At 48.3% G+C, this 12,197-nt stretch overlaps 2 protein-coding genes across 2 annotated transcripts in view; both read right to left on the bottom strand.

Moving 5' to 3' along the window:
* LOC134491915 (zinc finger protein 420-like) overlaps window positions 1-12,197 on the bottom strand; it is a 363,546-nt gene that overhangs the window by 42,601 nt on the left and 308,748 nt on the right. The gene's annotated exons all lie outside the window — the stretch shown is intronic.
* On the bottom strand, window positions 2,774-8,828 carry LOC134491923 (zinc finger protein 595-like). The gene is made up of 3 exons (XM_063296003.1): window positions 8,251-8,828; window positions 7,665-7,791; window positions 2,774-5,202 (listed from the first exon to the last, which is right to left on the bottom strand). The coding sequence occupies exons 1-3, from the start codon at window positions 8,677-8,679 to the stop codon at window positions 3,314-3,316; spliced, it is 2,445 nt and encodes an 814-aa protein (XP_063152073.1). The 5' UTR covers window positions 8,680-8,828; the 3' UTR covers window positions 2,774-3,313.

Genomic DNA, 12,197 nt, shown 5'->3' with positions numbered 1-12,197 from the left:
CGCATTGTATCAATAAATGTTGCAGTAGGTCTTATTTGTGCTTTGAGTCCTGTGTTGATTTCACACCGGCATTGTTGTGTTATCTGGAATGTTTAGGCTTCATTATTAGCTTTTAACGAATGGTGATATTGGCATTTCTAACATGGCAGTCTAGGCCTCTTTTCTAACTTTAGGAAAACATGTTTTTCTTCTGGGCCAAGGCCATTTCTTCTGGTATGTGAGAACTTGCCTTTTCTGCAACTAAACAATAGCAAGTGTATTCTGAAAGTCCTTGAATACACGTGCAAGTTTTAAAAGATACAAACCCCACTGAGAAAAGGATTGGTGTAACTTGTAAATTTGCCATTTGTGGAATGTTATCTAGAATCAATGTTTTCTATTGTTCAATTCTCACATGTAATGTTTTTTTATTGTTTGATTACTTGCTTTATGACATACCACATATACTGAATGTATGTATCACTTGTTTCTGTACCCTATAAAAGGGTTTGATCCCCCTTAATAAAGGCTTTTGCTTTTGCCTGAAATACTTTGTGATTCGTGTTTTCGGGTAGGCAGAAAGCCACCTTTGCAAAGGTTGTTTTCTCTCCCAAATTCAAGGAATAGGTCTTCAGCTCCACGCCACTCAGGGTGCCTGAGTTTACAGGCAACAGTTGCAGGTCCAGAGGAGATGCTTGGGGTGGAGCCTTGCCCAGTTATCTGGGAACAGTTTGAAACGGTTAGACCCAAGGAAGTGGACAGGGTCCTTACAATAGTGAGCTCAGCCACCTGCTTCTTAGATCCATGCTCATCCTGGCTTGTGAAAGTGGCCTGGGGGTTGTTGTATGAGTGGGTTCTAGTGGTTAATTCTTTGAGCAAGGGGGTTGTTCCTTTACTTCTTAAAGATGCGTTGGCTCATCCTTCTCAAGAAGCCATCTCTGGACCCCACCATACTGGACAACTTTTGTCCAGTATCTAACTTCCCCCTTTTGGGGAAGGTGGTTGCACAATAGCTTCAGAGGGCCTTGGATGAAGTGGATTATCAGGATCCCTTTCAGTCAGGATTCAGACCTGGGTATCAGATGGAAACTGCATTGGTTGCGTTTTTGTATGATTTCTGGTGTGAGCAGAATGGGGGTTATGCATCCATCCTTGCTATACTTGACCTATTGGCAGCTTTCGATACCATTTACCATGGTATCCTTCTGGATTGGCTCAGAGGATTGGGGGTGGGTAGCACGGTGTTGTGCTAGTTTGCCTTTCTTCAGGGTCGATTCCAGTCAGTGGTGATTGGGGAGGGAAGGTCCTGCCCTCGGCCCCTTACTATGTGGGATGCCACAGGGCTTGGTGCTCTCCCCTCTATTTAACATCTACACGAGGCTGCTGGGTAAGCTCATCCATCACCATGCGGTAGGGTATCATTAGTATGCTGATGATACCAACTATACATCTCTGCCCCTGGGGAATTAAGTGATGCCATTGTGTCTTATCCTGGTGCCTGGAGGCTGAGGGTCTGGATGGGGAAGAACAGGCTTCAGCTGAACTATGGCAAGACTGAGTGGGTTTGGGTTGGGGGCCTACTGGTTCTAGGCTATGCCAACTTTGGTGTTGCAGGTACAATCTGCCAGGGTCCTACTTTGGTGGGTCCCAGGAGGCAGGCCTTTGTGGCCGTTGCCTCCACCCTATGAAACATTCTACCCTCCCGAATCTGATTAGCTCCATCCCTGCTATCATTGTGGAAGTCCCTCAAGAACTGGTTATGTTACCAGGCCTGGGGGAATCCCAGGGAACCAGAGGCATTCGTAGACAGCTCCATTGGGGTGATCTTTTAACTCTCTCCATATGGTTTGTATATTTAAAAAAAAATTATAGTGTTTTTTTTTACTTTAATAATGACTTTTTATACTTTTTATGCTAGTTTATTATATATTTCTTGTTTTCAACTGATTGTTGTACACCACCCAGAGTTGCTTCTAGTGAGATGGGCAGCCATATAAATATGATTAATCATTTGGGTGGCTGCTTTTGAACTTTGTCCATCTCTTTTATATCCTTTTTCAAATGGGACGACCAGAACTATACACAATATTCAGGACGCAAATATACTGTAGAAGAGTATAATGGTATCAGCTGTTTTACTTCTATCTGGTATTGGTTTTATACTTTTGATATGGTCAAATGACTAAATCAATAAAGATTCTATTCTATCCCATCTCATTCCATTCGTTTTCTACTGATCCCTTTGTGGGATTTGTCTTTTTCTCAACTGCCACATACTGAGTAAATGGCTTCACTGAGGTCTCCACTATGACCCAAGATCTTTCCCCTGCCTAAGTACAGTCCAGGCCTCAACAATCTGTATGTCAAATTAGGAAGTTATGGGGCAGTACAAATCACTTTCAATGTTCTTCAAGGGAACTGCACTGGCCACTGAGTTGACTGTTTATTCCCTTTCAAGAGATTCTTCTCAAATTCCTCACAATCACTTTAGTTTCACTACCCTGAATACTTCAGTATCATCTACAGGCTTGGCCAACTCATGGCTTATCAAGAAAACTAACATCCATTGCATCTTCTCCCAGTGGTTTCTCAGTATTAAGTCGTTGACCAACATGTATCTAATTATGGCTGATTACTGCTCTCCCAGCAAATGTGAACATGGGGCACATATCTGCGTAATTAGGTACCACTGTCAAAAGTCACGCTCAAAAAAGACAGGCCCAGGACAAAAATAATGTAAGTAAAATTTAATAAAATCTCCAATACAAGAAATTGGAGAAGGGATAGTTTTATTGGAAATAGATGGGGGGAAATGCAGAGAGGAATAGGACTGGAGGTGTATGACAGGAAGAAATAAGTGGATACAGAAAGGAAAAGGAGAGAGAGAAGTCCACCTTAGGCCTTAGAGAAACAGTTAAATTTCTGCAAACAAGCAAGGATAAACCAGTCTCGCAATAAAAATCTGGTTTAATAAAAATCTGGGCATTCCTAATATCTCGCTGCAGATGGGATAATATTTGGGGCATACGCTCAGTTAGATGCCATCAAATCCAGCTACGCTGTGCCTACTACACAGACAAGATCTTGGCCTCCCTCTTGTACTAACTTGAAGCTCTTCCAAAGCTTTCCTGTAATCTCCTTCATCTTATCCCTTCTCTTCCCCTTCCTCCACTCTAACTCCTTTTCTCTAATCATAATCCACCTCCTTTCCATTTTGGCATTCCATCAGAAATGGAATCACTAAAGTTCTTTCCACACTGCATACATGTATATGGCCTCTCCCCCATATGGCTCTTTTTATGAGAAGTTCACTATCAATGAAGCTCATTCCATATTATATGCTGGCAAGTGGGTTCTCCCTTGCGTGGATCCTTTTATGAAAAGAGAGGGAAGTGCTCTGACTGAAACTCTTTCCACACTTACACTTATATGGTTTCTCTCCCGTGTGGATCCTCTTATGGGAAGTCAGGGAACTGCTTGTATTGAAACTCTTTCCACAGTCTGTGCATTGATATGGCTTCTCGCCAGAGTGGATCCTCTTATGGGAAGTCAGGGAACTGCTTGTATTGAAACTCTTTGCACAGTCTGTGCATTGATACGGCTTCTCGCCAGAGTGGATCCTCTTATGTGAAATCAGTGAGCTGCTTGTATAAAAGCTCTTTCCACACTCTGTGCATTGATATGGTTTCTCCCCTGAGTGGGTCCTCTTATGAGAACTAAGATGACTGCTGTTACTGAAGCTCTTTCCACAATCCATGCATTGATATGGTTTGATCCCTGTATGGATCCTTTCATGGGAACCAAGCGAAGCACTCTGGCTGAAACTCTTCCCACATTCCATGCACTTATATGGCTTCTCCCCCGTGTGGATCCTTTTATGGGAAGTAAGGGAACCACTTGTGGTGAAGCTCTTTCCACACTCCGTGCAGCTATACGGCCTCTCCCCTGTGTGGATTCTTTTATGGGAGGTAAGTTGACTGCTATTAGTAAAGCTCTTTCCACACTCAATGCATTTATATGGCTTCTCCCCGGTGTGGAACCTTTTATGTGAAATAAAGGAACTCAAGTCTCTAAAACTCTTTCCACAGTCAATGCACTGATAAGGTTTCTCTCCCGTGTGGATCCTTTTATGGGAAATTAGTTCACTGCTTGTACTGAATCTCTTTCTGCACTCCATGCATTGATATGGTTTCATCCCTGTATGGATCCTTTCATGTGAAGTAAGGGAAGTGCTCTGGCTAAAACCCTTTCCACACTCCGTGCACTTATATGGTTTCTCCCCCGTGTGGATCCTTTTATGAGAAGTAAGGTTACTGCTCCAACTGAAGCTTTTTCCACACTCCATGCATTGATATGGTTTCTCCCCTGTATGGATCCTTTTATGGGAAGAAAGATCACTCCTAATTCTAAAGCTCTTCCCACATTCCATGCACTTATACGGTTTCTCCCCTGTGTGATTCCTTTTATGGGAAGTAAGGGAACCACTTGTGGTAAAGCTCTTTCCACACTCCGTGCAGTTATATGGCTTCTCCCCTGTGTGGACCTGTTTATGGGCTGTAAGTTCTTTGTCTTGAGTAAAGCTCTTTCCACATTTTGTGCATTTATATGGCTCTTCCCCTGTGTGGATCCTTTGATGGGAAGTAAGATCACTGGTTGTATTGAATGTCTTTTCACATTCCACGCATTTATATGATTTCTTTCCTGTGTGGGTCCTTTTATGCAAAGTAAGATCATTGCTTGTATAGAAACTCTGTCTGCACTCTGTGCATTTATATGACTTCTCCACTCTATGGATTCTTTTATGGGCGTTAAAAGTACTGCTCTCATTAAAGCTTTTCCCACACTCTGGACATTTATATGGTTCTTCTATCTTGATGCTTTGACGTAAAGTAAGAGAGAAATTCAAGCCACTATTTTTTCCATGTTCCCGGCAGTCAAGCTGCTTCTGTTTAGTGTGGGTTCTGCTATATTCATATATGTCTGATTTATTGCTGAATATTTTCCCACCCTCTAAACAGCTTCCTTTTTCTTTGTGATGTTGGGTACGAAAGGTGTGGTTTTCTCCATAGTGAAAACTAGAAGATTTCTCCATCCTATTCTTCAACTGGTTTTCCTCAGGCTTGTTTGGGTCCAGCTGATTTTCCAATATCCCTTCTCCAGTTTCAGTTCTTTGCAAAGATTTCGCACCTGGTTCTTTATAATCCTCAGTGTCCTGCCTGTCAACTGTTTGGAATGAAAAGAAAGCAAGCAGAAAATTCATGAGATGTTTAAGGCAGAAACTGAAGGTGCCATCACAACATGTTAGCCACATTTTTTATTTCAACGCTACTGTACCAAGATTTTTCCCTCTAGGCTGCATGGTGGTGAGAATATGTCTGGAGGCACTGTTTACTACATCTCGGATCCTTCCCGTGAGGTTATCTTGTTTTATTGTAAACCGCCCAGAGTCCCTTTTGGGAGATGGGCCGTGATAAATTTGATTAATAAATAAAATAAATAAATAAAATCTTAAGAATGTCGGACTGCTTGAAGGCAGCTGAGGTATGAAGTTATTTATTTATTTATTAAATTTGTCACTGCCCATCTCCTCCCACCAGAGGGACTATGGGCGGTTTACAACAAAGGTAGTCAATTAAAACCATATATATGATGTGCCACAGAGCTCCATTATTTTTCCCCAAGTCATTCAGTGTCAATAGGAAACCTCTGGGGAGTAGCACCTAGAGTTCCGGAGTGGGATATCACCAGCTTTATTGCTTCTTAACATTCAGTTTCAACTGTCAGCGAAGACAAACTGAAATTAAATCAAGAGAAAATGGAGGTGCTGTTGCTAGAAGGAAACTGGGATTCAGCATGTTTGAGATGGGGTCGGCCTCCCTTGAAAAAACACATCTGCACTCCATGAGTGTCCCTTCATCCTCAGCTGTCCCTGCATTTGTTGGCAGCCCAACAGAGGACTCTGTTTATTCCCAGTAACACCTTTGAGATAAACAGTGTGAGACTATCAGGGTATTCTGTGCCTGACCCTTTTTCTCCTCTCCCCGCCCTGCAGAACAGAGATTGCTTAAACAAGTTATCTACTTGAGCAGCTTTTCTCCCCAGCCCATCTTCTTTATATAAGTGCTAACCACAAGTGAACAACCTCAGCTCTTTGACCTTTATTCCTTGATTAGAACCCTCCCCCCTGTGCTACTGTGCTGTACTGACCAGGCCATAATCAGTTTCATACTGAGGGATTTTTGTCTCCTAAAGTGCACTAGGCAAAGAGAGGGAGCCAGCACATACTGTATCTCTCCATGTGTATTCACTGTTGCGTGCCTGTTTACTCACTTGTAATCCCCTCCTTCACAATAAATACAAATATTAATTTCCTTCTTGCTAATTATCCCAGTGCCAGGGTGAGCATTCCAAAGAGTGGGGGAGTGGGGAAAAAGGACCATAAGATTTGCCCCATAAACCCGGTCCAATTCCGGAGACTGTCCTCGCTGTTTGGGCTCACCCGGCGATTTCAACATGGATCCCCCTGGCTCTGTGAGCATATTTTGGGACAATTGCTTAATGAAGTTTCTTTAAGGGCTTGGTTGCAGTCCTGGCGTCTCTCTTGGCATTCTCGTTCTCTGATATCCGTCCTGCAAATCCTAATATTAAGCGTTGGTGCACAAATTAGCAGCAACATAGCACTTTCACATGCTATCATTATAGACAGAAAAACAGGAACGCAAAAGGAGCTTCTAAGGCAACCTGCAAACCCAGCTGAGCAGGATCGGAACCTGTCTGGGAAGGTGCTTGTTCCTCTTTCTGGAGCCAGCATGAAAATGTTAGCCCTTCCTATCTACCAGAACACGTGGGAGAAGCAATTATTATTATTATTATGGTGGGTCACAGAGGCAGCCAGGTGATGATGATGATTACGATTTATATAGCCACCCACTTCTTATACGTGACTCTATGTCAGGCATAACCCAAGAATGACATGGAATCAGTCCAGCCAAACTTCAGATCTTTATTTGATCACACCGTATAGACAGAATCTTGCCAGACTAAATCTATTCTACTCTAACCTAAGGGGAATAACTGAGAGACTTTAGGGTACTGCGGGTTAAACCGCTGAGCTGTCGATCAGAAGCTCGGCGGTTCGAAACCGCGCGGCGGGGTGAGCTCCCATTGTTAATCCCAGCTCCTGCTCACCTAGCAGTTCGAAAACATGCAAATGTGAGTAGATCAATAGGTACCGCTTCAGCGGGAAGGTAACGGCGTTCCAAGTCGTCATGCTGGCCACATGACCCGGAAGTGTCTATGACAACGCCGGCTCCAAGGCTTAGAAACGGAGATGAGCACCGCCCCCTAGAGTCGGATTCGACTGGACTTTACATCAAGGGAAACCTTTACCTTTACCTAGGATACTCCAAATCTCTTTGTCTTCCCATGTTCTGTCTCTGGGGAATGTTGCCTCTTGTTCTCCCCCCTCAATGGAATGTGCTCCCTCCCTCCTGAGAACCAGCTGCGTTACTGTAGTCCATCGCATCACCTCCCCCTTCAAAGACATATTCCATCACACTCGAGGCTCAATGCACATAAGGTTATTTCAGTTCTCTGCAGGAAAAGTACAAAGCTGGATCTCCTCTGAGAAATTAAGAAGCTGGTATTTCTGACCTTCCCCACACAGAGCAAAAGGGATCCCTTACCCACAGAGTCCACATTCTTAGCATTTTCCAGCATGACCTCTCTGTACAAGGATTTTTGGTCAAAATGCAGCAGAGCCCACTCCTCCTCAGAGAAAAACACAGTTACATCTTCAAAGGACACGGGAACCTGAAGCAGAAAAACACGCCTTGTTAACGTACAGTTCCAGACAGTACTTGCAAATTCTCTATCCTAATGACATGTTTTGCTGATTCTGTAGGACCTTCAGTCCCATTCAGTGGTAGCAACTCTAATATCCTTCTTAGTCAGCTCCTGAGACACGATTGGGGTGCAACCCGGACTCCAATACTTCCTGCTAGGTTGCTTCATCGAGTAGGTATTGAGAGTCCCCCTGTTCAGGGGGAGATGGGCGGTGACACAAATTTGAAATCTATCTATCTATCTATATTCCTATATAACATTTTAACTGGAAGAAGACACTGGCCTTCTCACATGTCCTTGGAAATAATCAGGGTGAAGGAGGATCAAATCATTTACAAAACAGGGACATAATTTTATTAAAACCCTCCTGATTATGTTAGAATGGAAACATTTAAGAATTTGTTCAAGTTGTTCTTATGATCTCACCTGCTCCTTTCGCTGTATCTTCTGCTCCGCATGGCTCAGGAGGAAGCCCTCGGCCAGGGCCGCCGCCTGGGACCCGGCCTCTGCTCCAGACGTCCAGACCCAGCTCCCCCTCTCTGGGGGCAGGATGGCCAGGGACTGCTCCAGGACCACCAGGTCCAGCACCTGAGCGTTCAGGCGGCATTCTTGCCTCAGCCATTGACCGTAAAGCTGGTGGAGTCGGCTGCAGACTCCGCGGAGTCCCTCAGCCTCCTGGTAACAGAGCTCCCTGAAAGGGCAACGAGGGACAACCCAGCCGGTGGCTGCTTCTTCCAGGACGCCCTGCCTGGTTCTTGCGGCTTCTCCAGACAAATCCAAAGGCTCTTCTGAATCCGCAGAGCAACTTTCGTCATTCACGGGGGCACAATGGCAAGGAGAGCCCCCCTCAGCCATCTTGGAGGATGAGGGACTCTCCCCTTGAAGACTAGATTCTTTCCATTCAGAGGGAAGTGCGTTCAGCTTCCGGGCTAAGAGGCAAATGGGGAGAGACCCCGTAGTCCAAGGCCCTGACAGGAAGCTTCTTTCATGATTCGTTTGAGCACGTGAGCGGGAAGCGCAGAAGCTGGCACCGTGCGGGGCTTTCTGCTTTGCCCGACAAGGACCCCTCCCCAGAGCTGGAGACGGCGGAGCCCAGCAAGGAGGCGCTTCCCAGGCCGGGCAGCGGCGGGAGGGAGGGAGGGAGGGAGGGAGGAAGGAAGGAAGGAATTTCTTGCCCGGCGCCCGCAGGGGAGAGGCGGGGCTGCCCCGCGGCTGCCCCTCGCCCGGACTCCGGTCCCGAGAGAGGCGCGCAGGGCAGGATCCGCGCCCCGCCTCCCTCGCAGCCCCGCGAGCGCGGCGCTTGCTTCTTGGCCGCGGGGTTGCAGCCGCGCACGTGCGCCTCCTCACCTGCTTCTTTTCCAGGAAAGCGCGGCCTCGGCGTGGGAACGGCCACTTCCGGCGCTCCCCGCAAGCTCCGGGCGAGGTGCTTCCCGGAGCGAAAGCCCGGCCGTGCCTCTTGGCTGAACCCGGAAACCCGGCGGTTGTTCGCCAAAGGGCGCCCTCTAGCGGGTCCTGCGCGCGAAGCCTGCGGGCGAGGACCGGGGAGTGGGGAGGGGTGTCCGGGATGCCGGAGCGGCAGGGAGGCCGCTGGAGCCCGGCAGGGAGACTCGCCGCGCGGCTTGTCTGCTCCGCGTGGCGCTCTGTCCAGAAACCATCCCCGGCCCCGCCTCCCCCGCCCTCCTCTGCTCCAAGTCTGGAGACCACGTGGAAATCGGAGGCGAGCAGGCAGAAAAGAGATTCTTGCAATCAGAACCGGGCCTTCGCGGGAAAAGCGCACGAATATTGTGGGAAATGGACTTCCTACGCAGGAACGGTACTCAGGCGCGATGTTCTGTAGGAAAAGGGAATGTGGAACAATCGCGCATGGAATAGCTTCAATCCTCAGTGAGGAAGGCGGAATCCTTTGAAAAGAAGCAAAAAGCTTAACTGTCTTTCCATAGTTGGCCTCAGAATAATCCAGAGACCATTCCAACAAAGATCTGGCGTTCACAGCTATGTCCCCTGCTCAAGTGTTCATTTTCAAGTCAGTACATAGCATCAGCCAATCCTAACCTCTTCCCGTGTCTCTCACCTACGGGAGGGAGTACCTCACTCACACCAAGGGGCCCCAACCCTCTGCTGCCTAATATGATGGGAATGGGCAATCTTCCCCTTTCTCCCTGGATGCTTTATGATCTTAAAAACCATGGGGAATTACCCCCCAAAACCATTCTACCCCCCAGTCCTTCACACTTCCCCCCAAGTCCGTCACCCCATGAGGCCTCAGTCCGCTGCATTGATATTCAATTTGCCATCAAGGCCAGTCTTCCACCCAGGCCCTCCATCTCAGCCAAAAGGCATGTGGTTTTCTGTCAGTGTGAATCCTTTTATGAGCAGTAAGTTTACTGCTTGTGCTGAAGCTCCTCCCACATTGTAGGCAGGTATATGGGTTTTCTCCATAAAAGAAGCCAGACAGGAGGTTTTATTGCACATGATGGGTGTGCGATGGCAGTGTGGGGGGCTGAGGAGATGGCCTTGAAGGGCAGCAGGAGGAGGCACTGTAAATCTATGCTCAGATGGAACGGCCTGCCTGAGCCTGGGCCGGGAAAGTAACTGGAGAAAATCTCTCATCCACGCTACTCCCTGTTTGTTGAACTTTTTATCCTACCTTAATTGTTTTTTATAAATAACCCAACGTGGAGAACATTTCTTATTTGTTGAATTTTATTACTGCCCATCTCCCCCCACCCCAAAGGAGGGACTCTGGACATTATACCTAAATAGGCACATACCTAATCCTCCTTCCTCCTCCTGTTTTCCCCACAACAACAACCCTGTGGGGTGGGCTGGGCTGAGAGAGAGTGACTGCCCAAGGTCACCCAGCCGGCTTTCATGCCTAAGGCAGGACTAGAACTCACAGTCCCCTTGTTTCTAGCCCAGCATTCAGATGTGCAAGATTCTGGCCCTTTAGCTTTACAATAAAAGTAGTACTGGCCTCCATGGCATTGGCGTCATAGTTTGGTCTACTTTGACAGCCTAACAGATGGAATAGGAAAAAAATGGCTACCCTTGGCAGGGCTGAAGGAAGAAAACAAGGGAATGAAGTGCCTGAAGAGGAGGTAATTGAAAGGTTTTTGGACGGCCTGCCCTTTGCTATTGGAAACAGGTTGCAACGCAGGGTCCAGCCTGCCACCTGTGCGTCAAATACATTCATATGCAGTGGGATCTATTTGGGACATTTTTGTTTACCCCTTACCCCAATTTCCCAAATGAAGGTAAGGATTTTTTCCTGCCTCAAATACTTTTAAATACTTTCATTTGCAGTACTGACTTGAAAATGAACATTTGAGCAGGGGACATAGCTGTGAACGCCAGATCTTTGTTGGAATGGTCTCTGGATTATTCTGAGGCCAACTATGGAAAGACAGTTAAGCTTTTTGCTTCTTTTCAAAGGATTCCGCCTTCCTCACTGAGGATTGAAGCTATTCCATGCGCGATTGTTCCACATTCCCTTTTCCTACAGAACATCGCGCCTGAGTACCGTTCCTGCGTAGGAAGTCCATTTCCCACAATATTCGTGCGCTTTTCCCGCGAAGGCCCGGTTCTGATTGCAAGAATCTCTTTTCTGCCTGCTCGCCTCCGATTTCCACGTGGTCTCCAGACTTGGAGCAGAGGAGGGCGGGGGAGGCGGGGCCGGGGATGGTTTCTGGACAGAGCGCCACGCGGAGCAGACAAGCCGCGCGGCGAGTCTCCCTGCCGGGCTCCAGCGGCCTCCCTGCCGCTCCGGCATCCCGGACACCCCTCCCCACTCCCCGGTCCTCGCCCGCAGGCTTCGCGCGCAGGACCCGCTAGAGGGCGCCCTTTGGCGAACAACCGCCGGGTTTCCGGGTTCAGCCAAGAGGCACGGCCGGGCTTTCGCTCCGGGAAGCACCTCGCCCGGAGCTGGCGGGGAGCGCCGGAAGTGGCCGTTCCCACGCCGAGGCCGCGCTTTCCTGGAAAAGAAGCAGGTGAGGAGGCGCACGTGCGCGGCTGCAACCCCGCGGCCGAGAAGCAAGCGCCGCGCTCGCGGGGCTGCGAGGGAGGCGGGGCGCGGATCCTGCCCTGCGCGCCTCTCTCGGGACCGGAGTCCGGGCGAGGGGCAGCCGCGGGGCAGCCCCGCCTCTCCCCTGCGGGCGCCGGGCAAGAAATTCCTTCCTTCCTCCCGCCCTCCCGCCGCTGCCCGGCCTGGGAAGCGCCTCCTTGCTGGGCTCCGCCGTCTCCAGCTCTGGGGAGGGGTCCTTGTCGGGCAAAGCAGAAAGCCCCGCACGGTGCCACCTTCTGCGCTTCCCGCTCACGTGCTCCGTTTTTAGGCGGTGCGCAGGACGTTTCTTTATTCAAGAGGAGCCCCAGCCGCT

Source organism: Candoia aspera, chromosome 2 (assembly GCF_035149785.1).
Source record: "Candoia aspera isolate rCanAsp1 chromosome 2, rCanAsp1.hap2, whole genome shotgun sequence".
NCBI lineage: Eukaryota > Metazoa > Chordata > Lepidosauria > Squamata > Boidae > Candoia > Candoia aspera.
The sequence above is the reverse complement of the archived record's forward strand: the minus strand, read 5'-3'. Positions and strand labels throughout refer to the sequence as shown.